The sequence below is a fragment of the Oncorhynchus tshawytscha genome, linkage group LG02 (genome assembly GCF_018296145.1).
Source record: "Oncorhynchus tshawytscha isolate Ot180627B linkage group LG02, Otsh_v2.0, whole genome shotgun sequence".
In the NCBI taxonomy this organism is placed as follows: domain Eukaryota; kingdom Metazoa; phylum Chordata; class Actinopteri; order Salmoniformes; family Salmonidae; genus Oncorhynchus; species Oncorhynchus tshawytscha.
In genome coordinates, this window is record NC_056430.1 from 32,671,764 (window position 1) to 32,699,082 (window position 27,319).

Sequence of the window (27,319 nt, forward strand, 5' to 3'; positions counted from 1 at the left end):
TATACAATGTTTAGAAACCCAGGAAGAGTGGAGGAATGAATGAAAGAAAGAAAAAAAGTTGTCAGTATCAATGTCTTTCACCACTAATGAGGTCTGAAAGCTGGAGAAACAGAGGCACTGACACCAGCCATGAGAATACCCCTCTCCTCTCTCTCTGTCTCTCTCTCTCTCACACACACACACATTTTGTCATTCTTCACACCGTGTCAGTCTCACATAATCAATACATCTCCTATCCACGCTAGTCTCATTTTTTGTAACTGCCCCCCCCCCCAAAAAAAACATACTTGCCTATATTATACAAATATCCTGCTAATTCTCTGCTCATATCGGTTACAAGCTTTGAAAATGTACAAGGCAGAAAAAACACTTTAACACAGACATAGATGTTGGTTTGAAAATAGACCTTGCTAAATGTAGACCTCAGTCATTATATCCTGTTGCTATCATAATCAGAATATAATACGTTTGTATACACAGTAGGCTACACACACTATTAGGCCTGCACACACATTATTATTATTTTCTGCATGTAAACTATGTCTAGCCCAGGGTAAGACACAATCGAAATGTCTATATTGTGTTGATGACAATAGGCTGTACATTAGTGTGACGTATGGTAGCCTAAACAGTCATGTCACTAGAATGTGAGAGTTCGGTTCAAGCCCCCCACCACACACACACACACACACACACACATAGAGGTAAGAAAATACGTTATCAAGGCGCTAATAAGAGCATAGTGGCACCTACATAGCCCAAAGGTCAACAAATAATGGGACCGTGTGCGAATGGGACCGTGCAGAATCATTGTTCGAGGGGGCGGGGGAGAGGAGCGCAAGACTGTCAGAGAAAAGAGGAAATCTAACAAGTGAGAGAACTGTTGCATTTCGGCAAAGACGTTTACCAGTAGATTTCAAGATTAAAATCTACAAAATGTATCGTTAGAATATTTTAGACCATAAAAAGGACGTGAAAAGTTAATTAGTTAAGTCACTGTCTATTAGTTAAGTCACTGTCTATTTGCCTCGGGTGTTGATGGCCGGGTGATCTGTTACGCACTGACTGAAAACAAATAACGATTGGCGCACGACGGCTCATTGTAGCAGGCTAGCCTTTAATCAGAGTGAATAGTTTTGGTTTACGACAACAATTTTGGTCAAATTAGAAAAAAACGGAAAGTGGACTTGCTGTTAGTTTTCGAGTTCGTCGGACTACTCTATAGCTTGGCATCTCACCAAGGCGAAGGTGAGGATGAGCTGTCCTCACAGATTTCTCGACCACGTTGAAAGTCTGACTGCACTTGGCTGAGAAAATCACCATACCACGTCGTATCGCAGATTATCGACACTTCTATTGAGCAGCGAGGAGGAAAAGGTGAGCAACGATTTATGTATATATTTTTTACAAACGTTTTACAGATTTGTTTTAAATTACCCTCTCTATCGCTCATAGATCTTTGAATTTTAGGAACATAATACATGTAAATGGTCACATGAAATATCGAAATGTGTTTGAATGCTTGAATAAAGTTACGTTACTGATAATTCATTGACTATCCCATGTCCAAAGAATTTACGAATCCAGTTTATTATGCAAAGCACCTTTTTGGTTTAAAATTATTATTAGGCCTGGCTATTATTATTTATTTGATTATTACTATTATTATTCCAAAGAACAAATAGTCTCACGTTTATCCACAAAGTAAATGTTCAATCTTGCACAAATGTAACCATTTAGGAATATGGTTTTAAATCATGTACTTTACACTTCTTGCATTTTTTTTATTATTTTTACATCAAATGTAGCTCAGTCCCAATAGGATAATTGAAACACTTTACTGCTTTGCAGTAATTGTGTTAGTGAGTTGATTTGTGATAATGGTTAGATATTATCTACCCTTCATTGTATCTGATCATAGATAACTATGGCATAACCGTAGCCCATAGTGAAAAAATACTGTATTAATTTAGTCAGGTCAATCTCAAAATATATTTCCTTCCCCCAATAGAATGCTCCTGGCACAAGATGTCTGATTCGGAAGCAAACAGTGGAACCTGAGATATTCTCTGCTACGACTCAGCGCGCCACAAAAAAACAGAGGAACAAGTTTTCATGAGGAACAGAACATTTTCTCAACACTGTGTTTTGACAAATACTGACTTAAAAAAAAATATATATATATCTGAGAGGGGAATGTGTTAGTCTACCCATGAGGAAAACACACCCAGGATTAAGCAAATTTAAAATACATAGAGAAAGAGAAGCACAAGGAAAGAGGAAGGAAAAAAGACCAGCGATTTAAACATTTTTTTTTCATTCCCTTCCACTGATCCTTGGACCAGACAAGTGAGTGTCCTTCACTGAATGCCTTGGGTGAGATGGACTCCAGTGGGAATACTGGAGCAGCAGACCCCACCTGACAGCTCTCCAACTGAGAAATATAAGGACATTTCAACAGGGGATTCTGCTGACATTTTGTCTGAAAAATATTTATATTTTTAAAGAACCCTCTAGAACCATCTACAATCTACTATATTCTATCCCAGGAAAAACCCTTGTATTTATCCTTCCAAAGAACTGGATGTGTGACTTAGTCCGTTTCAACCCATGTATGCAACACGGAGAAGGTTTTCCACACTCAACTGGCTGGTTTCACCTCTAGTCCTCCAAAGATAATAACATACAACTTTTGATATCAGTGAGATCTTTACTGAAAATAGGGATGAAAAACGTGAATAAATATTGCTTTGCGGACAAAAAGTTCAATCTTCAAAAATAGATGTGAAGAAAAAGGTGTTGAGAAATCCAAAGATTAAACCTAGTCATTTTTGTTATTTTTATTTAATGGAATAGAAAAACATGTTTCTCCTCCTGATATTTGACTTCAACATCTCCTGAGCTTTGTTGTTCCTTCAATGTCCTATAGCATCTCATTCATTTCTTTACATTGAAATCTCCTGTATTTCCAGTCTCTCCTCATAACCCTCTTACCCTTTCACTCTCCCTCATTTACCCCTTCTTTCCCTTTATTTGACCTAACTACCTCACCACCTACTCGCGGTGTAGAACCTCTCTGCCTCCTCCCCTTTCCCCCTCAGCGCCTCTCTCTCACCATCTTTCCCCTTAGTCCCGGTTATCCCAGAGTTCATTCTGGCCGGCACCACCGTTCCGGCCAAGGGGGAGGAGGACTTCCTTACGCTGGCCGCCACCCGGCTCAGCCGCAGGAAACGTGTCATCGGGGCAGGAGTGGGCGTGGCCATGGTGCTGGTGCTGCTGGTTGCCATCCCCTTATTGGTTCACACCACCAAAGGGGGCGCGTCTGGGGGCGGGAGCACCCATTATGAGATGCTCGGCAGCTGCAAGATGGTGTGCGACTCTTTCACCCCCCCACAGGGAAGCCACGAGCTGACTGCTGTCTCCCCCCAACCCCCAGACTTCACAGGGAGAAGGGGCAAATCTGGGTTTCGTGGGAGCCCTGGACCCCCTGGCCCCCCAGGTCCCAGAGGCCCCCCTGGAGAACCAGGCAAGCCAGGTCCCCCTGGGCCCGCCGGCCCTGGCCCAGGGGGCTACGTCCCCTCCTTCTACAGCCCCAAGATTGCCTTCTATGCAGGCCTCCGTAAACAGCATGAAGGGAGTGAAGTGTTGAGGTTTGACGATGTGGTGACCAATGTAGGGAACTACTATGAACCCAGTACTGGCAAGTTCACCTGCCCCCTGCCTGGCATCTACTTCTTCACCTACCATGTCCTGATGAGGGGCGGAGACGGCACCAGCATGTGGGCCGACCTGAAGAAGAATGGACAGGTGAGTCAGAGAGGAGTGTATTGTTGTGTGTGCGTGTGTATTTGGGGGAAATGGTTGCTCGTACCCGTGTCAGTTTCTCAATAAATGTCACTACAGTTTCCATTCAAAATGGAAGAAAAAAAAGAATTCTAGACAGATGAGCACTCAATTGTTCTTACACTAAAACAGTTCAAAAGTTCTATAATAGTATGAGAACCCCCGATCTGCCTATGCCTTCTTGAATCACTTCTTCTTCTATTATTCTCTAATGTGTGTTTCTCCTTGTCATAGGCCTCTCTGAAAAATAGAAAGGGTTATAATGGGTATATTGTTAGAGTTGTATGCATATGTGTCATCAGTCTCTGTCGGTAAAGCATGGTGCTTGTAACGAATGCCAAAGAGTTGTGGGTTCGATTCCCGCTGGGGCTACCCATATGTCAAATGTATTCGCTCATGACTGTCAGTCACTTTGGATAAAAGTGTCATTATTATTATATTATTAAAGGAAAGGTCTGATTATAGGCAAGATTTAGAGATTTATCAACTTGTTTTCCTAATTAAATATCTAAATACCTAAAAAAAACTATTCTGGTAGGAAGTTTAACCAGAGGACCTGCATTTTACACAGGTACACGCAGAGAGTATTATTGTTCAAACATGAAGGCACAGGTAAGAACAGTGGAACTCTTACATATCCCAATCAACTTCAAAGTATGCTAGGCCTAAACGTTCTAAACCCTCAACAGTAACTATTTAGCTATTGCTAGTCCAAATGAGGTGCGCCGATTATTCTATTGTTGGTAAGATGTTTGAAGGATGACTTAGCAAAGCAATCAAGATTAAACATAAAAATGGGAAAGAAGGAATGTTGAAGTAGAGATTATTATGAGAATAAAATAACTCATTCAGCATTTGAATAAGAACAAGTAAGCCCTCACTTAATGGAAGATAAACAAGTTTTACGCTTTGTCAGGTTCCACCTCCTGATTTGGGCAGCAGGAGAGAAAGAGAGAGAATGCCGTGACAGCTAAGCGATCAAGAGGATAACGATCCTCCACATCTCTGTGGAGTGCCGCCAAAACGCAACAGCTGGCTACTGTCCTCTGAGGATCTTCGGCTTTAACATCAATAAATAAACAAGCAAAAAAAAAATCCCCAAAAAAGGCTTGAAAGTTGCCCATCTGGAGATGCATGACAAGCTTGAGGGATTAAACCCTGACTCGATGAGGTTCGATTTTGACATGTGTGGTGTGGAACAGAAGAACGACACAGAGGGCTTTACCAGAGAGGAATAAAATTAGACTCATTGTTACCAGCCAAGCCAAATCAGCCTGAGTGTTTGGATGAAACACTGGGGTTTGGTTTCTTCACACATCATTTACAGGCTGTATAGTCAGGCAGCGGTGTGTTACTGAGTCGACCACGACCCTGATAGCTACTGCTTTTTCATGAAAGATTGGTAGGCATGGACAACTTGAACTATCCGTCATAAAATCTCTGTAAAACTGTCTTCCATGGAAATGCTAGAGTTGAAGATTTCTTACCTTTAGTCTCAAGATTTCTTACACCTTGTCAACTAGTACAAACAACCAGATCTAAGTGTAAGGGATCTAACCTGTCTTCATCAGACAGTTTTCACTGGGTTGAATGTATACAAGTTCTAGAGAATTTGGCAGTACGTCCAACCTGACTCACAACCGCAGACCACATGTGACCACGCCAGCCCAGGACCTCCACATCCGGCTTCTTCACCTGTGGGATTGTCTGATGGGGTGTTGAGGAGTATTTCTGTCTGTAATAAAGCCCCTTTGTGGGGAAAAACGGATTCTTATTGGCTGGGCCTGACTCCCCAGTGGGTTGACCTGGCTCCCAAGTGGGTGGGCCTACGCCTTTGCCCAGTTATGTAAAATCCATAGATTAGGGCCTAATTTATTTATTTTAATTGACTGATTTCCTCATATGAACTGTATCTCAGTAAAATCTTTGAAATTGTTGCATGTTGCATTTATATTTGTGTTCAGTATTAATGTTACCTACCCAATTGGTGGTGGAATGGATGAGTTCAGGTCAGGCACGTACAGTATTTAAACATTTTATTAGTTACCATTCATTTCACAAGTTTTGTAAATAAAAATGTCTATGATGTTTTCTCCTGGGATCCTGTACCACCTTGGCACTTCTCCCAGCTTCCCCAATACACCCGTAACACGGGGTATTTATTGGAGCAGGTCTATTAAGAGGTAGATTCCGCACTGCCTCCCCAGTCATCAATTTGACAGTGGGTGTATAAAGTACACAGTAAAGAAGACAGGAAAATGCCAGGCATAATTGGCAGACCTGGTTTGTCGTGTGCCGTCACTGAAATTGTCATTCCTGTCCTGGCCCGCTGTTAAATCATTCATGGCCTTTAGATTAGAACCTCTCCCATCCACCTGTGTGTCCCTTCTCACACACACACCTCACACACACACCACACACACAAGTGTCCCCCCCCCTGGTCTCTTCTGGCTTGTCTATTGGCTTGCCCATTAATTATTTTTTCCATCAACTGAATTATTTAACCTAATTCAGTGCCCATCCCCCCTTCAGAGGCCCACTTCACTTCATGGTCCCACTTTGCAGTGAATAGACAAGTGCTCTCGTAGGGGAGCTAACCGATGGGGTCAATTAGAAAACACAACCCTGGGAGAACATCGTATAGCCAAAGCTAGAGACCAACGGATGAACATCAAAGTTACAGCAAGGAGTACCAATATCAATGTCAATGTTTGGTAGTTGCATTGTGTAGGCATACTGTTTGGATTGTGTCAGAAATTTAAAATTGTGATGTGTCCATTGTGATGTTCCATTTAAGTTGTTGTACCTGTCCTTCTGAGTTTCCTAGTCAAACTGTAGTTGTATGTAATAATTATGTAATAATAATAATGATAACTTTATTTGTATAGCGCTTTTCAATACACATAAAAGTGCTTCATATCATAAAATAATAAAAGAAAAGTACTAAAGCAACAGACCAGAGGATAGAGAATGAAAAAAGATGGCTAATTAAAATCATACATTAAAAGCATCTCTGACAGACCAAAGTCTAGGGGCCCTAATGGAAAATGCCTGGTCTTTCGTTTTCAAACTAGACTTTGGAATGATCAAAAGTGCCCTGCCAGAGGATCTCAGGCTGCGTCCTTGCTCATAGGGAGATAAAATATCTGAGATAGACGATGGGGCTAAACCAAGCCAAGCCTTAAACATTTTAAATCTATTCTAACAGTGACTGGTAGCCAGTGTAGAGAAGCTACAATAGGTCTGATATGGGTACATTTCCTGATGCCCAGTAAAAGCTCAGCTGCAGAGTTTTAAACTACCTGTAGACGAGGGAGTGATTTCTGACTGAGACGTATACAAAGAGTGACAGTAATTTAGGCGTGAGGAAATAAAAGCCTATATAACTTTCTCCAGATCAGTGACTCAAATAAAATACTTGACTTTAGCTTTATTTCTTGGATGATAAAAGCAGGACTGGACAACATTCTTTACATGCAGTTCGAGGTTTAGTCAGGGTCAAAGAAGGTTTCTGTCCGTAGACTTTACTTTGGTGGACAAATGACCAAGGTTATTTACAATCTAGGTTCTAGCAAGGTGGGTGCCAAATAAAACAACCTCCGATTTCTTATCATTGAGCTGGAGAAAATTGTCAGACATCCAACATTTGATGCCAGCAAGACACTTGTGGAGGATAGCCACGCTAGCTTGGCCACTTGGTCTGATTGGTAAATAAAGCTGTGTGTCATCTGCAGAGCAGTGAAACTGAATGTTATGATGTCACTAAGGGGAAGCATGTGCAGGGCAAAAAAAGGATGTACGTGTGATTTACATTGACTATAACTCAAAGGGCAGATCTAGGTGTCAACGCCACCCCCAGCTGTGGCGTTGACACAGAGATACGGTTTATCCATGGTAAATCAAAGGGAGGTGGGATTACGACACAACTGGGGGTAGGTAAACGGGAGGCAGGCTGCAGACAAGTGGGGAGACAGAGAGATCAAGGGAGGAGAGAACGATGGATGGATAAACAAAGGAGAGCTGACATACGGGATGAGAGACACACTGCTACAGCGAGGCCAACATGAGAGCATTGGATCAGATCAACATAAAGAAGACAGATGAGGAGGGATGAGATGAAAAGAGGAGGAGTGATGGCATGAAAGAGAGGGCCAGTGTAAAGTCAGAAAGGTGGAAGAAATTCAAATGATTAAAGACCTTGACAGTCGTAAATCTCTGAAAATCTGATATTGCTAGATGGATGATGAATCCTTCACGTGTGCTTCTTGACATATTGTCCAGTGTGTCCAGTGTGTCCAGTGTACCTATTAGACATCTATGGAAGGAAGTTATATTATGTCTGATCACAGCTCACAACTGACAAGCCTGCATACCCTAGTGAGCTGTCAGATCTCCTCTCTCCATGTTGCTTGAGCCACCAACAGATTTTTGTTAAAGTAAGTGACCTTTCCCATGGATCTATAATTTACAACCAATATAGATTTTGCCCTTTGCGATGATGAGCTGGGAGTGGGATTATCATTAATATTTATAGCCGGTATGGAATGCATGGATTGGTCATTTTGGGAGTGTCTAGGCCTGGCCTGTCCCATGTTGGCCCCATATTTCTTCTATATAATAGTTTATGATGAGTCCAGTACAGTGTTTAAAGAGCTGCTGCTAAACCATTTAGACCCAACATGACTGCTCAGTAGCATTGTGCCTCCTGTGACACTGTGTCCCCATTACAGGACTGTGGCATTTGGTTTGATTTGACCTATTGGAGAAAGAGACCTGGAGACAGACTGAGCACTAATTAAGCCCAACATAACATTGGAACCGCGGCCCGCTTCCCACTTCGCACGGCTCAGCCCTTTACACACCTCACAGAGGACATAGGCTACTGGAGAACTAGAGGGAGTATTTTTCCATTCAGTTAAACTTTAGGCTATACATATCAATGTAGTTATACCATTCTGATCCAAAACATAGTCATGTTCCCTTCAGAAGGGATCCGGTCCAACATCAACTTAATTAGCTCATTAATTAATGATGCTAGTAGCTAATTTTTGGACAACTGTGTGAAGCGCTAGATCTCATTTAGTGGGCCTGACGTATCTGCTGTCAGGATTAGCGGCTACTAATTACCATCGGTTTCAGTGGAGGTGTTAGTTTAGTACAGCCTTCCAGATACTGTCTGCTACACAGGACTTAATGACTACATTTGTTTTGATGTTTCCTTACTTGTCATCCGGAGTTTGTAGAACATACACGTGGTTTGAAACTGCAACAGCAAAGCTTTGGTATAAGTGTATATTCAGAACACTTCCTTGGAAATGACATCGCTGCGTTTTATGTTAGGGCACATTTTCCATGCAATGGTTCTTGTCATTCATTTGACTTATGAAAAAAGGTATGTGTTTTTGCACTTGTCCCACTTGGGATTTGAACCAACGACCCTTGCATTGCAAGCACCATGCGCTACCAACTGAGCCGCACAGGTGGATTCATGAGTCCGTACACCACAAATGCAGTTTTACTGTGTGTCTCCCTCACGCACTCACTCACACTTGTATGCTCGCACACGCACGCACGCACGCACGCACGCACGCACACGCACGCACGCACGCACGCACGCACACACACACACACACACACACACACACACACACACACACACACACACACACACACACACACACACACACACACACACACACACACACACACACACACACATATGTCCATGCATTTCTCTAATCATCACTGGCCTTTATACAGTGCAGACTAATAGGCCTCCCTTCTCTTCCTTTTCCGGTCTTTTGTCTTGTCTTTGTTTTCCTTCTCATTTTGCCTCACACTTCAATAGTTCATCCCAAAGGTTGGGTTTTCTCATTGAGGAGTGTTCAAATGTCAGGATGGGTTTGATAAAGACCATTTTCTTGGTACGGGAGGATATAGAGCATTTAGCCCATGGAGATCATGAACGTGTATATGACGTTGGAAGCATAACATTTGCCAGAATAGAGAGTGAAGGCTAAAAGTATGGCATTAACCCATGACTCATGGTATTATATAATGAGGGAACTAAAGGTAGCCAATGAAGAATATCTCCCCATCATGACAGCTTGATCCCTTTATGAAAATGGCAGTGGTGTGAGATGTCTTTGGATTGGCTGAACGTGATGTTTGCAAGACCCAACCACACTTTTATTTATTTGATTTTATTTCACCTTTATTTAACCAGGTAGGCTAGTTGAGAACTAGTTCTCATTTACAACTGCGACCTGGCCAAGATAAAGCAAAGCAGTGCGACCCAAAAAACAACACAGAGTTACACATGGAATAAACAAACATACAGTCAATAATACAATAGAAAAGGTCTATATACAGTGTGTGCAAATGAGGTAGGATTAGGGAGGTAAGGCAATAAATAGGCCATAGTGGGAAAATAACTACAATAAAGCAATTAAACACGGGAGTGATAGAAAGGAGCAAAATAAATAACAGTATGTGGGATGAGGTAGTTGGATGGGCTATTTACAGATGGGCTATGTACACACACATAGATAGCATTGTAATCAGATGATATGTAGGAGAAAACACTGGTTAGCAAGGTCCAAGAAAATGTATGTGCGTGTGCCTGTGTGTGCGCATGCCTATTTGTGTGCATGCATGCTTGTGTCTGCCTTCCTGTGTGCATACTTGTGCATCTACCTGCCAGCATACGTGTTTGTATTGGTAAATATCGCAAGGATCCCAATATTCATCATGTCCAAATTGTCAATAGAGGGTAGCAAATTACCTGTGACTGACTGTCACTTAACTTAATGTCATTGCTCAATCTATTGCTGCTTTATAGTTGATGCTCTGCAGGTAGAGTCGTCTGTAGCTGAAACCCCTTTATATCCAATTGAACAGTCTCCACCATTGGTACATCCCAGCCCAGAGCCAATTAGGGACTTTCTAATCAACGTCTTCCCCTTAGGTCCAGAGTGTCATGGCAATATATTAGCATTTAGCATGCCAATTAGGGGTCAGACCCACATGGTTGCTAAAGGGCTTCCACAACCACCACCCTAATGGTAACAGAGCACACCTTAACGCTGACCAGAGAGAGGGAGAGAGAGAGAGAGAGACAGACAGACAGACAGACAGAGCGCCATAGCATTGCATAAACTGGATATTTCCATCAGTTCTCCCCCTCCTCGACCCCTGCCTCTCTGCCCATAGTGGTCCCACAGGTGAGTTTAAGAGACCCCTCTCAATCTTCTCGCTCCGCTCTGAGAGGTCTGTACATCACGGTGAATGAATCCTGTCAGTTTTATTACCAGAGGAGCAGGGCACCACTGAAAAACACCAAAATAACAGAGACTACTCAGACCCCCACCTCCCCAGTCTCATTCTTGCCCCCCTGAAATCGGCTCGCTTGATCAGTTTGTTACCCAATGGGCTCCCTCCCTCCACATACTCCAGCCCCCCTCCAGTTTGGCTCCCCTCACCCGTCTTGTGCTTGGACTGTTAAAGTGGCACGCAGCTGCTCCCTCCTGTGGTCTCGTTCTAAATCTCTCTCACTTACCCTCGTTTTCACCATCCCTCTCCTCTCTTTTCTCTTTACCCCATTCCCTTTTCCCCTGTACTCTCCCGGCTCTCCTTCTCTGCCTTCTGCTCTCCACGGACTCTCTGTCTCCACCTCCCTCTCTCCTCTCTGTGTCTTTAGCTCCTTCCCTTTGTCCATCTCTCTCTATCTCTCTCCCTCTCCTATTTAATGGTGCCCCAATAATGAAAAGTGGAGGCAGTGTTATCCTCCCTGTCGTCCCGCGGGCCCTCGCTCTCCCCAGTAGCAGCTCAAGTCGGCACGGCATTTGGCCAACAGACAGGAATTCACTCCCTTGTCGATATCAATCTCCACTGCAGTTGACAATAATCCCGATTTGCCTTTCTCTCTTTCACACTCCCACTGCTCCCCCTCCTCCCCTCTTAGAGAAAACAAGGTTTCATTTTGATAGTTACTGGGTGAGAGCCCAAACTGAGATTCACTGCTCTGGTTCTCTAATCAGACTGCTCTGCCTGTTCCCTATGTGTAAATTCTGGTACGGTAACATTTATGGTGGTAGTATTTACAATATGCTCTGTAATTGGTATGCTGTATTTATTTATACAAATTATTATTTTCTCGTTGCTGTTTGACCATGCACTTACTTTAGAGTTGAGGGTAACATCATAAATAAGACCCTACATACAAATGCACCTTTGCATGATTCACTATTTCTTCTAAAATAAGTTGAAATTGAAAAACTTTCGTGTTCACACAAATATTTGTTTGATTTAGAACTGCACAGGACCAAGAAATAAAATATAAACTGAAATTTAGATTTTTTTTTTTACATCAAAGAAATGGCCAGGACTAAATTATTCAAAATACAAAATTGGTTGGAGGGAATAATTCTAATTGAATGTGTTGTGTATCTCACCTGTGGTAAGTCGCAGGTGCCTACAGGGTAAAAGTAGTCATTTTAACCAGTTTTGAAAGGAAAAAACAGAACATTCCGCTCCATTGCAGTGTAAAGTTGAAATATATTTGACTTCATCAGTACATGTATTCTCATTTTCATACATTGGTTTCACCAACATGGTTTTTAAATGTTACACCATGACGCTTCATTGTTGGGCAGAATTGCTGTTGAGCCACTAGGTTATATTAGGAAGTATAATGCAACTATACATTAATCATAAACATTACACATTAAATGTCAGCGACTGAATATATTTTCTGCTGTCTGAGCCTTGGTGAAGTAATGTCTCCTATGGCTCTGTGCCAGAAGTCATAAATAACCAGGCCTCCTTATCGCTAGCAAATATAATTAGCTGAATGCCATGTTTAAAGGGTCATTGCAGGGAGGAGGGGTACACACCAGCACTGTCACAGCCCTTGTTATGACCCTTTAAAGGGATACTTTGGTATGTTGGACTTGGGAGTCAGACCAACTCATGTATACCATTTTGATGTCTCTGCATGCAGTTTGAAGGAGGTTGAAGGTAGCATATTGGTAGCTTTGGGATATCCAAATAGACAACGCTCATGCCATTTGACCTTGAATTCAAAACTGGGCAGTGTCATACGTTAAGTAAAAGCTGGCCAATTGCTCGATAAGATGTTTTACTATTTCATATTTCTTATGAAAAAGATTCTCAGAAACCCTTTATATGTTGTTATTTTTTGTTGTTGCCATTATCGGCCGATACTGATATATTGTCTGATACTATTAATGATATCGCCTGATACTTATTAGACTATATATCGTATGATACCAATATGACCAACAATCATGACATCCCTACTAACTAGCTTTGGTTCGTAGTTGTATTGCTACCACAGTTCTACACAAATGTCCCACCTGTGAACCAGGAATGACCAAGTGCTACCAAGAGAGAATGACAGAAGGATGTGGCAAGGCCCATACCAAACTATAATACTAACCTTAACCCTAAACCACAACAACCCAGTGTAGATTAACATAAGACGCCTAGCTATACATCTATGGAAAAAGGTTCTCCTGGAAAGGTTCTCCTCCTTGCCCGCCCCTCAAAACACAACTCAGAGAGTGTCAGGGGATTAATGCCACTCAACCATGTAGACAGATGTTGGGATTGACAGCAATTCAGCCTCTCCGTTCTCAATTTTGTTTTACACAAAACCACATCACAGATCCTCCTCACGGGAGTCATTCATTTCTCTCAGAGAACAGGAAATCTATAGAAGATGGCAAAAGATCTTTAAAAGATGCAATTCCTTTATGTGTCTCCAGTCTACCTGAGATACATAAAAAAAATAGACTACTAAAGAAAATACTACTAGTCCAGCAGCTTTTATAGACAACAGTGTGTGTAGCCAGGCATGGATTTTTATTCTGACCTCCCGCCACTGTTTCAGGAGACCATCTGACCGCAGTAGCCTATTCTGTGGCCCCATTTATTGTGATTGTATGGAGTTATTGAGGAGTGGGAGCCATTAAGGAGGGAGCTGCCATGGCTGTTCGACTACCAATTACCGAGCCCTGTAGCCTCTGGAGGAGGGGGGGAGGAGGGGGGGTTGTTGGAGGGGGTCCCGGGAGACCTGGCACAGCAGCGCGCCGTTAATCAATCCAATTTAGACCGGACAGGGACACGCTTAGCCGCCGCTCCCGCCAACACTGCCATGGCAGGGGAAGAATCCGCAAGCGTGACCTGCATCTCATTCTGGGGAAAGGACAAAAAAAAGATGGATAGATGGGTCCAGAATGAAGAGATAGTGAGGGGGTGCGGACGGAGGGAGGATGATGGAGGGGGTGTTAGGCGGAGAGGGAGAGACAGAACAATTAATAGAGTGATGTGAGTTGAATTAAAAACAACAAAGGGAACGGATCGATTCATGTGAGTCTTTGGGAAGAAGAAAAAAGGCCCATGCAACAAGCTGTACATGGAAAGAGATATTCTGGCCTTTAAGAATATGGGAAAATTTAGTGAGTAGCCTAATCAGTTAAATTGATGATATGTGCAAAAAAAAATGTTATTGCCAACCAGGTTGTGGAGAAATGGTTAGTTTAATTCGATCATAGGGGACAGGGACTAGGTGACAGGTTGAGATGATGGAACATATCCTCAGCCAGGCCTAGGTCCTGGGAGAGAGACAAGGATGAAGTGAGGGTATCAGGTTTGCATTAATTAATATAGATGCGCTAGTGTGTTTAATTTTTCCACGATTAAATGGATCCCATGCTTGAGCAGTTGGCTATTTATCTGGTGATGTTACTATTCATTATATGCAGCTTTAGTAATTAGGGCTACAAACAGACAATTAAGAAATGGCACAACTTAAGATGTAGTGCAACTCATTATAGGCCATTTGTGTACACAAAATGTGTATACCATGAGCAGTGTCTATGTTTTACCATGTATAATGAATATAAATGGAATATACTTGTATAATTGTTTGAGGCATACATATAAATGCATGACCGGTGAGAGTTTGTAAAATACTTCATTATTAAATAGGAAAGCAAAGATCAGTTAAAACCATGTTCTAATCACGTTAAGCTGATTTCTATATGATGACTATGAGGAACATTGAGATTGATGCTCTGTTGAAGCATGTCTACCCTGACCCCAACTAAACCATCTAGGAGGCGCTCTCTATCATTCTTCCACTGCAATAGGTGCTGGACATCCCGATAAATCGATAGTGTGAGGTTGTGTTCTCAATGAAGGCTCTGGGTCAAAGGTCAATACACAGCTCTTCTATTTAGAGCAATACATTGGACAGGAAGGCCTCTGTACCGATGACATTATACAAAGACCCCAGAGGGAAGGAGGAAAAAACATTACACGGCTCAGAGAGAGAAAAGAGAATGAGATGAGAAATGTGAGGAGAGAGAGAGAGGGATGGAGAGATAAAAGATGGATAGAGGGAAGATTGGAGAAGGGAAGCTTAGAAGAAGAGAGAGGTAAAAATAAGAAATAGAGACAGAGGGGAAATACCCATATTCCTTCTTTTGGGCCATTAGTAGTGAATATTTATGATTTACAGTATGTGTATGTGTGTTGGGGAGATAGTCTTGGAGGGGTAGTTGTAAATTAACACATAGGGATGAGCCATAATCCACTCATATTCCCCTGTGTCCTTCTCATCCCAGTAATGAACATTTAGATGACCATGACGACCAAGGCTCAACCTCAGGCCATGATTACATTACAGACATGAGGCTAATGTACCACAGAGAGGAGAATTAGAGTGGTTGCTCAGTGGGAGAGATGGGTCCGGGCCAGTGGGCAAGGTTGTCTGTGGTGGGGTGGTGCATGAGGGAGCAGGGACAACAGGAAGGGTTACAAGGGGGAGTGGGAGTGCAAGAGTCTCCATGTTTACATTAAAGTCATTTAGCAGACACTCTTATCCAGAGTGACTTACAGTTTGTGCATTCATCGCTCTAGGTGAGACAACCACATATCACAGTCATAGTAAGTACATTTTTCCTCAATAAGGAAATTATCAGCAAAGTCAGTGCTCGTAGGAGAAGATGCGTGCAAGGAAATGGGTGTGGGATGGGATAAGACTGAGATGTCTTATTTAAGATACTCTTTGAAGATGTAGGGTTTCAGATGGTTTTGGAAGAGGGGCAGGTACTCAGCTATCCTAGCATCACGAGGAAGCTGGTTCCAAACATAGAATAAGGAATTAGAATACTAGAATGGACATGAACCTTCTTGTAATGGGATAAAGTTCAGCCCTTTTGATAGGTGAGTTGGTCAAACATGGTTTGCCAGTACTGTATTAATGAATTTGAAGTATTTATCTGCACTGTGTATTTGTTACCTAACTAGCCAGACAGTTTAAGAGGATATTTCAAATTAACCGCCAATATGCCAGCATTCCAATCAAACAATGCAGTGAATCCACAGCCATACACTGACTGAATTCAGTTGATGATAGGACTTAGACAAGTTGTAAATGCAACAAGTACTGACATTTTCCAAGAAAAACATTTATACATTCTGTTTATATATATTTTAGAGGCTATTTACACAGACACGTATATAAACTGTATTTATAATTCTATGACAATATAATAATTCTATCACACCGTCTCTGATATATTGCATGCCTTACCTTTATTTTATTACATAAGTAAAATGCCCCATTCTGGAACTTTGAAGGTTCATCCCACATAACAAATACCACAGTGCCCCTGCACACGGACTCTGTGCCGGTACCCCCTGTATATAGCCTCCACACTGACTCTGTACCGGTACCCCCTGTATATAGCCTCCACATTGACTCTGTACCGGTACCCCCTGTATATAGCCTCCACATTGACTCTGTACCGGTACCCCCTGTATATAGCCTCCACATTGACTCTGTACCGGTACCCCCTGTATATAGCCTCCACACGGACTCTGTACCGGTACCCCCTGTATATAGCCTCCACACGGACTCTGTACCGGTACCCCCTGTATATAGCCTCCACACGGACTCTGTACCGGTACCCCCTGTATATAGCCTCCACACGGACTCTGTACCGGTACCCCTGTATATAGCCTCCACATTGACTCTGTACCGGTACCCCCTGTATATAGCCTCCACACGGACTCTGTACCGGTACCCCCTGTATATAGCCTCCACATTGACTCTGTACCGGTACCCCCTGTATATAGCCTCCACATTGACTCTGTACCGGTACCCCATGTATATAGCCTCCACGTTGACTCTGTAGCGGTACCCCTGTATATAACCTCCACACGGACTCTGTACCGGTACCCCCTGTATATAGCCTCCACACGGACTCTGTACCGGTACCCCCTGTATATAGCCTCCACATTGACTCTGTACCGGTACCCCCTGTATATAGCCTCCACACTGACTCTGTACCGGTACCCCCTGTATATAGCCTCCACATGGACTCTGTACTGGTACCCCCTGTATATAGCCTCCACATTGACTCTGTACCGGTACCCCCTGTATATAGCCTCCACATTGACTCTGTACCGGTGCCCCTGTATATAGCCTCCACACTGACTCTGTACCGGTACCCCCTGTATATAGCCTCCACATGGACTCTGTACCGGTACCCCTGTATATAGCCTCCACATTGACTCTGTACCGGTACCCCCTGTATATCGCCTCCACATTGACTCGGTACCGGTACCCCTGTATATAGCCTCCACATTGACTCTGTACTGGTACCCCTGTACATAGCCTCCACATTGACTCTGTACCGGTACCCCTCTATATAGCCTCCACATTGACTCTGAACCGGTACCCCCTGTATATAGGCTCCACATTGACTCCGTACCGGTACCCCTGTATATAGCCTCCATATTGACTCTGTATCGATACCCCCTGTATAAAGCCTCCACATTGGCTCTGTACCGGTACCCCTTGTATATCGCCTCCACATTGACTCTGTACCGGTACCCCTTGTATATAGCCTCCACATTGACTCTGTACCGGTACCCCCTGTATATAGCCTCGACATTGGCTCTGTACCGGTACCCCTGTATATAGCCTCCACATTGACTCTGTACTGGTACCCCTGTATATAGCCTCCACATTGACTCTGTACCGGTACCCCCTGTATATAGCCTCCACATTGACTCTGTACCGGTACCCCCTGTATATAGCCTCCACATTGACTCTGTACTGGTACCCCTGTATATAGCCTCCACATTGACTCTGTACCGGTACCCCTGTATATAGCCTCCACATTGACTCTGTACCGGTACCCCCTGTATATAGCCTCCACATTGACTCTGTACCGGTACCCCCTGTATATCGCCTCCACATTGACTCTGTACCGGTACCCCCTGTATATAGCCTCCACATTGACTCTGTACCGGTACCCCCTGTATATAGCCTCCACACTGACTCTGTACCGGTACCCCTGTATATAGCCTCCACATTGACTCTGTACCGGTACCCCCTGTATATAGCCTCCACACTGACTCTGTACCGGTACCCCCTGTATATCGCCTCCACATTGACTCTGTACAGGTACCCCTGTATATAGCCTCCACATTGACTCTGTACCGGTACCCCTGTATATAGCCTCCACATTGACTCTGTACCGGTACCCCTGTATATAGCCTCCACATTGACTCTGTACCGGTACCCCTGTATATCGCCTCCACATTGACTCTGTACAGGTACCCCCTGTATATAGCCTCCACATTGACTCTGTACCGGTACCCCCTGTATATAGCCTCCACATTGACTCTGTACCGGTACCCCCTGTATATCGCCTCGCTATTGTTATTTTACCGCTGCTCTTTCATTATTTATTACTTTTATTTCTTACTTTTTTAGCTATTTTATAGTGGTGTAACGGACCTTAGTTGATCTGTGAGGATCACCCCCCACGGGTTCGGCACGCATGTGAACCGCAGATCATTTGCAAAGTTTAACCATCATAGTGTGAAATACAGTTTTACTGCTGCTGTTACTTTTTAAAGTAATAATTCCCTAAATATCGATGCAGAGTTGCAGTGAGAAGATAAAGACAAGACAGATGTATGCTGTGTTTTACTCTGAAGCCTGAAGGTTGATTTGATTGTTTTTTAAAAGCAGTTGTGTGTACTGTTCACGTGAACGAGGCATGTTGAATCCCAACGAATCACTCACGGATGCTCACGTTGCAAAAAGCAAAGAAGAAATAAGAGCAGTGACAGACATGGCTGGCGGAGGAGCTGAAGAACTGGAAAAGCCTCCCGCTTCATTTAAGTCTCATGTATAGGAGCATGTTGGCTTCCCTGTCAAATATGATGATGGAAGAAGGGTGGTGGACAACACCATTACGGTGTGTAGGCAATGTGCCACAAGAAAGCCGTATGATCATGGAAATACATGGAGCGTGGCCACACATTTACAGCGTCATCACCCTGGTGTGTCAGTGAAGGGAGCCAACACAGCCAAGAGACAACTTCTCACCGCACCATTTAAGCCCTTTGCTGTAGAATCAGACCGGACTAAAGCCATCACCAAATCTATTGGGATGTTTATCACTGCAGATATGAGGCCATACTCTGTTGTGGAAAACAAAGGGTTTAAAATTATGGTGAAAGTACTTGAGCCACGCTACGAAATCCCCTCACACACCCACTTCAGTATGGAAATCATGCCAGATCTTAATGGACAGGAAAATATCAAAATTGTCACCGAATTATCCAAGGCATCCTCTGTTTCCCTCACCACATATGGGTGGACCTCCAGGGTAACAGAGAGCTACGTGACTGTGACTGCTCACTACACCACAGAGGAGTGGACCTCCAGGGTAACAGAAAGCTACGTGACTGTGACTGCTCACTACACCACAGAGGAGTGGACCTCCAGGGTAACGGAAAGCTACGTGACTGTGACTGCTCACTACACCACCCGCTCATATGCTTAAAACCTCTCTGGGATAGCGTTGCAGGGCGCCAAATTCAAACAACAGAAATCTCATAATTAAAATTCCTCAAACATACAAGTATTACACACCATTTTAAAGATAAACTTCTTGTTAATCCAGCCACAGTGTCTGATTTCAAAAAGGCTTTACGGCGAAAGCATACCATGCGATTATGTTAGGTCAGCGCCTAGTCACAAAAAAACCTACAGCCATTTTCCAGCCAAAGAGAGGAGTCACAAAAAGCAGAAATAGAGATAAAATGAATCACTAACCTTTGATGATCTTCATCAGATGGCACTCAGAGGATTTCATGTTACACATGTTACACATGATAAAGTTCATATTTATATCCCAAAATCTCAGTTTACATTGGCGCTTTATGTTCAGTAATGTTTTGCCTCCAAAACATCCGGTGAATTTGCAGAGAGCCACATCAATTTACAGAAATACTCATCATAAACATTGATGAAAGATACAAGTTTTATACATAGGATTAAAGATAAACTTCTCCTTAATGCAACCGCTGTGTCAGATTTATAAAAAGCTTTACGGCAAAAGCACACCATGCGATAATCTGAGTACAGCGCTCAGCCACCAAAACAAGCTATACAGATACCCGCCAAGTTGTGGAGTCAACAAAAGTCAGAAATAGCTTTATAAACATTCACTTACCTTTGATGATCTTCATCGGAATGCACTCCCAGGAATCCCAGTTCCACAAAAAAATGTTAGTTTTGTTCGATAAAGTCCATCTCTATGTTCAAATACCTCCTTTTTGTTTGCGCGTTTAGTTCACTAATCCCAATGCACAAAGAGCGGGCACTAAGTCCAGACGAAAAGTCAAAAAAGTTCCATTAAAGTTCGTAGAAACATGTCAAACAATGTCTATAATCAATCTTTAGGATGTTTTTATCATAAATCTTCAATAATATTCCAACCGGACAATTCCGTTGTCAATAGAAAGGAAAGAGAACGACCACTCGCTCAGGGCCACGTGCGAGACACAACTAATGGCTTTCAGGCTGACCACTTGTTGAAACAGCTCTTATTCGCTCCCCTTTCACAATAGAAGCCTGAAACAACTTTCTAAAGACTCTTGACATCTACTGGAAGCCTTAGGAAGTGCAATCTGACCCCATTTACATTGGATATTGGATAGGCAATCACTTGAAGAACTACAAACCTCAGATTTCCCACTTCCTGGTTGGATTTTTCTCAGGTTTCTGCCTGAGGAGGAGCAGGCAGCTCCACTCACAAGGCTACCAGTACGTCTCCTCAGTCCGGTGAGACCTGTTCCGGCTCCACGTGATGATCCATGGCACGAAGCCTCCAGTGATGATCCATGGCACGAAGCCTCCAGTGATGATCCATGGCACGGAGCCTAAAGTGATGATCCATGGCACGGTGCCTCCAGTGATGATCCATGGCACAGAGCCTCCAGTGATGATCCATGGCACGGAGCCTCCAGTGATGACCCATGGCACGAAGCCTCCAGTGATGATCCGTGGCATGAAGCATCCAGTGATGATCCATGGCACGGAGCCTCCAGTGATGATCCTTGACACGAAGCCTCCAGTGATGATCCATGGCACGAAGCCTCCAGTGATGATCCGTGGCACGAAGCCTCCAGTGATGATCCATGGCACGAAGCCTCCAGTGATGATCCATGGCACAGAGCCTCCAGTGATGATCCATGGCACGAAGCCTCCAGTGATGATCCATGGCACGGAGCCTCTGGTGATGATCCATGGCCCGGAGCCTGCAGTGAGGATCCATGGCACGAAGCCTCCAGCGCTGATCCGCAATCTGGAGCCTCCAGCGACGGTCCCCAGTCCGGAGCCTGCTGCGATGGTCCCCAGTCCGGAGCCTGCAGCGACGGTCCCCAGTCTGGAGCCTCCGGCGATGATCGGTGGTCAGGTTCCTCCGGCGATGATGATCTAAGGCCCGGTTTCTCCAGGGAAGGTCCATGCACTAGGACCGCCACCAAAGCGAAGGGATCTGCGGGCGGAGGGGGGTCTACATCCCGCACCGGAGCCGCCGCCGTGAAGAGATGCCCTCCCGGACCCTCCCCTTTAGAGTCAGGTTTTGTGGCCGGAGTCCGCACCTTTGGGGGGGCATAGAGAGATTTTTATTCTCTATTTTGGTCAGGCCAGGGTATGACTAGGATGGGCATTCTAGTTTCTTTATTTTTATGTTTTCTATTTCTTCGTTTTTGGTTGAGTGTGGTTCCCAATCAGAGGCAGCTGTCTATCGTACTTAGGCAGCCTTTTTCCCACCTGTGTTTTGTGGGTAGTTGTTTTCTGTATAGTTTATTTGCCTTACAGAACTGTTCGTCTTTCACGTTGTTATTTTGTTCGAGTGATTTGATAAATAAAAATCATGAACACTTACCACGCTGCGCTTTGGTCCATGCGTTCCGACGACAGGCGTAACAACTAAAGATGTCAAGGCTGCCTTTAGACAGGACCTGAACCCCAGATACCCCCCTGGTGTACAGGACTACCTTCATAGATCTACTGCACTGGATCCAAGGTTCAAGTCCCACCTAGACCCTGCCCTACACCGGAGGACATACAGTGATCTCACAACTCACCACTGAAGAGGTAAACAAATAAATTAAAGTGAATTACTTAAATAATAAATATACTACAGTCTAATCTAAGTCTATGCTATTGCTATTAGAATCATCATTTTTGATTAGACGTTTGCCAACACCATCAAAGAGGAGGTGGCATCCTACAAGGCAGCAAGCGACATTCCAGTGGATGGTGATCCACTAACATGGTGGAACGCAATGAGTGTAAATACCCTCACATTGATATGCTGGCAAGATGCTACCTGGCTGTGCCTGGCACTTCAGTTCCTAGTGAGAGGGTGTCCCCCATGGCAGGGGACATAGTGACTGTAAAGAGGTCTCCCCTCTCCCCAGACAATGTAGACATCATCTTTTTGAAAAATAAGTTATAAGCTCAGGTCTGCTTTGATTCTTTCTTTTAAAAAAACTTTGTATTGATGATGAAGACACAAGCTATTTTTACATTCACTATTGTTCAAAGGAAGTAGGTGTCATGCCTCATATTGCACATTAATTTAACAATCGCGTATTGAATATTTTATCTAAAAATGTTATTTAAACATTGAAAAGTTCCTTGCTTTAAGTGTTCTTTAGGTAATAAATGGAAAGCAACGTTTAATTTGTCTCCCTTCTTTTTTTTTTGCTGATCCGAAAAATGATCCAATCCGTGACTCCAAACTGTTTTGTGATCCGTTGCACAACTAGTATTTTCTTAAAACTACATTGTTGGTTCAGGGCTTGTAAGTAAGCATTTCACTGTAAGGTCTACACCTGCTGTATTCGGCGCATGTGACAAATAAAATGTGATTTGATTTGATTTGAGTTTACTATAGAATATTACAGTACTTACTATATAATTATGTAGTAAACTGTAGTATACTGTAGGATACTATATGACACACTGTAGTAAACCTCAATCATGTGTAGTACTTTGTATAGAATTTTGTAGTATACTATACTAAACACTACAGTATTAGCAACACAAAAAAACACTGTAGTAAATACTACAGAATTGTCCACAAGAACCCCAAAACATTTCAACTATAGTAAATACTACAGTATTTAATTTGCATATACACTGTGCGTTCCCCTCCCGCATATTCCAATTTGTGCCACCCGTAAGTGAGAAACCTAAACCCAAGTATAGACAATATATTTTGTTCCCTACAGGTTACCTACCTACAGGTTATGGAAAATGTGATATTTTAGTATTTCTCCAGTAGGTATCCTCAAGGAGAAAGCCCCCACTTCATTGTCAAAGATAATAATACACAAACACTTTAGTAAATACTACAGTAGTGTCCCCCAAAAAACACTACAGTAAATACTACAGTATACTACACTTTGCACAAACTCAACAGTAAATTCTACAGTATACCATACTACAGTCCGCAAACCACTTCAGTAAATACTAGTCTGCAAAAACACTACAGTAATTACTATAGTATGTACTACTCTTTTTTACTACAGTATTTATACTATAGTAAACTGTAAATACTACAGTAAAGTATGCAAAAACACTACAGTATTCCTACCATAGTATACACAATAGTATTTTTTCATGTGGGATGACATACCCCCTCTAGTTATTTAATAGGATCTCTATGGTTCCACCATTGGGGTGCCAGGACAGAGAAGAGCTTTGACTGGACTGAGCAGGAGCTGACCTCCTGTAGGGATGGGACAGCCAAGACACCAGAAATAGCACAACGGGGTGCTTGGGTTGGGATGTAGGGTTTGAGCATAGCCTGAAGTTGGGGATGGGCAGTTCCCCTTGCTGCTCAGTAGGCAAGCACCATGGTCTGGTAGTGGATGTGAGCTTCAACTGGAAGCCAGTGGAGTGTGTGGAGGAGTGGGGTGACATGAGAGAACTTGGGAAGGTTGAACACCAGACGGGCTGCTACATTCTGTATAAGTTGCAGGTGTTTGATGGCACAAGTGGGGAGCCCAGACAACAAAGAGTTGCAGTAGTCCATACGGGAGATGACAAATGTCTGGATTAGGACCTGCGCTGCTTCCTATGTGAAGAATGTACTCAACGGATATTGTAGAGCATAAACCTGCAGGAGTGAGTCACTGCTTTGAAGTTTGCAGAGAATGACATGGTGTTGTCCACGATCATGCCAAGGTTCTTTGTACTCTGGGAGGGTGACACCGTGGAGTTGTCGACAGTGATGGAGAGGTCTTTGAGCAGGCAGGACTTCCCCGAGAGGAAGAGCAGCTCTGTCTTGTCGAGGTTGAGCTTGGAGTGGTGGGCTGACATTCAAGCTAAGATATCTGCCAGACACACAGAGATGCATGTCGCCACCTGTGTGTCAGAAGGGAGAATGAGAAAAGTAGTTGAGTGTCATCTACATAGGAATGATAGGAAAGACCATCAGAGGATATGCCGGACCTGAGTGACTTGGTGCATAGAGAAAAGAAGAAAGGGCCTAGAACCGAGCCCTGGGGGACACCAGCAGAGCACCCTGCCAGGTAGGATGCCATCCAGGAGTGTGCAGAGCCTGAGACGCCCAGCCCTGACAGGGTGGAGAAGAGGATCTGATTGTTCACAGTGTCAAAGGCAGTGGATAGATCTAGGAGGATGAGAAGAGAGGAGAGCGAGTCAGCTTTGGCAGAGCGGAGAGCCTTCGTGACACAGAAGAGAGCAGTCTCAGTTGAGTGACCCGTCTTGAAGCCTGACTGGTTAGGGTCAGGAAGATCATTCTGAGAGAGATAACGAGAGAGTTGGTCAGAGACGCACGCTCAAGTGTTTGGAGAAAAAAAAGAAGGGATACCGGTCTGTAGTTTTGACATCAGAGTGGTTGAATGTTGGTTTCTTGAGGAGGAGAGCGACTCTGGCCATCTTGAAGTCAGAGGGGACGGAACCAGTGGTCAGGGATGAGTTGATGAGGAAAGTGAGGAATGGGAAGTCTCCATAGATAGTCTAGAGAAGGGAAGAGAGGATGGGGTTGAGTGGGCAGGTTGTCGGGTGACTGGAAATCAATAGTCACAGGATTTCAACTGGAGAATGAGTGGAGAAAGAGGTCAAGGCACATGGTAGTTCTGTGTGAGGAGTGGACTTTTTTTCAAAGTGGTTGACAAAGTCGTCAGAGAGGGAGTAGGGAGGGGGAGGAGGTGGAGGATTAAGGAAGGAGGAGAAGGTGGAAAGGAGTTTCCCAGGGTTGGAAGCAGAGGCTTGAAATTTAGAGTGATAGAAAGTGGCTTTAGCAGTGGATACAGAAGAAAAGAAGGTAGAGAGGAGGAAGTGGAAGGATGATAGGTCCGCCAGTGTTTAGTTTTCCTCCATTTTTGTCCAACAGCCACAGCCTTGTTCTGTGGGCATGCAGTGAGTCACTCATTCACAGAGCAGGATGGGAGGGTCAAGCCTACTGGCAGAAAAGGGAACAGTTAGAGTCAAAGGAGGGAGAGTAGGTTCAATGAGGCAAAGTTAGGAGAAAGGAGGGAGAGGGATTTAGCAGGAAGAGATAATAGGATAGATAAGAAGAGAGTAGTGGGAGAGAGAGAGAATATTGTGATGGCACATGACCATCTGGGTAGGAGCTGAGCGGGTAAGGTTGGAGGAGAGAAGGAGAGAAAAATAAACAAAGTAGTGATCAGAGATTTGAAGGGGGGGGGGTTGCAGTGAGATCAGTAGGCGAACAGCCTCCACTAAAGATGAGGTCAAGCGTATTGCCTGCCTTGCGAGTGGGATGGGACTGAGAAAGTGTGATGTCAAAAGAGGCAAGGAGGGGAAAGAAAGAGGTGGAAAGAAATTAGATGAAGTCAGGAGTCAGGAGGTTGAAGTTTCCCAGTACGATGAGTGGTGAGCCATCATCGGAAAATTAGCTTATCAAAGTGTCACGCTCATTGAAGAACTCTCCAAGGGCACCTGGTGTGCGATAGATGACAACAATGCTAAGCTTGAGTGGACAAGTGACAGTGACAGCGTGGAATTCAAGTGAAGAGATGGACAGATGAGAGAGGGGGAAAAGATAAAATCTACATTTAGGAAAAATGAGTAGCCCTGTGCCAACACCACGAGGACCAGATGCTCTAGGGCTATGAGAGAACACATAGTGAGATGAGGAGAGAGCAGCTGGAGAAGCAGTGTTCTCTGGGGAAATCCATTTGGGGACTGAAGGGCGACATAGGCTGAGATATTACATTATATAGTACTGTAGATGTATAAACACATCACAGCCAAATGAATTAGGTCTTGTCTTTTGATTAAATACATGCAATTAGATTATGTGCTTTCCATGTCTGTATTATTTATCCACTTGTCTACTTAGTCACTTTCTCCAACCTACCACCCCACCCCACCCCCCTTCTCTGTCTCTTTCTCTCTCTTTGTCCCTCTCTGTCTCGCCATCTCTCTCTCTCTCTTTCTCTCTTTGTTCCTCTCTCTCTCAGGTGAGGGCCAGTGCCATAGCCCAGGATGCTGATCTGAACTATGACTATGCCTCCAACAGTGTCATCCTGCACCTGGACGTGGGGGACGAAGTGTGTGTGCAGCTCGATGGGGGCAAAGTCCACGGAGGAAACACCAACAAATACAGCACCTTCTCTGGCTTCCTCATCTACCCTGACTGATGGCATTCATGCGTTACACATACACACACACAAACATACAACCACACAAACAAACAATCTCCCAGGCAAACATATACAGCACCTTCTTCAGGATTCTCATCCAACCTGATACTCTAAACCTCTCTCTCTCTCTCTCTCTCTCTCTCTCTCTCTCTCTCTCTCTCTCTCTCTCTCTCTCTCTCTCTCTCTCTCTCTCTCTCTCTCTCTCTCTCTCTCTCTCTCTCTCTCTCTCTCTCTCTCTCTCTGTTGCTAAACACACACATTATTTAAAGAAACAGATGCAGTGGGAAAAGGAAAATGTATATTTGCTCTGTGTTTTTTATGTCTATAAAAGTTTGGATAGTGGCCAAAACATAACATTCCAAACCAAGTGCAGTTAGAAGGCGTCTAATGTGCAAGTGTGTATATAGAAATGTTCATTTAATATAAA

At 43.8% G+C, this 27,319-nt stretch overlaps 1 protein-coding gene across 1 annotated transcript; it reads left to right on the forward strand.

The window, feature by feature from the left end:
* The first annotated feature begins 832 nt into the window (after positions 1-832).
* Positions 833-27,077, forward strand: LOC112217653 (complement C1q-like protein 4). Its single transcript, XM_024378092.2, has 3 exons — positions 833-1,377; positions 2,012-3,807; positions 26,710-27,077. Exons 2-3 carry the CDS (start codon positions 3,262-3,264, stop codon positions 26,887-26,889), a joined length of 726 nt encoding a protein of 241 aa, XP_024233860.1. The 5' UTR covers positions 833-1,377; positions 2,012-3,261; the 3' UTR covers positions 26,890-27,077.
* Positions 27,078-27,319: the final 242 nt, after the last annotated feature.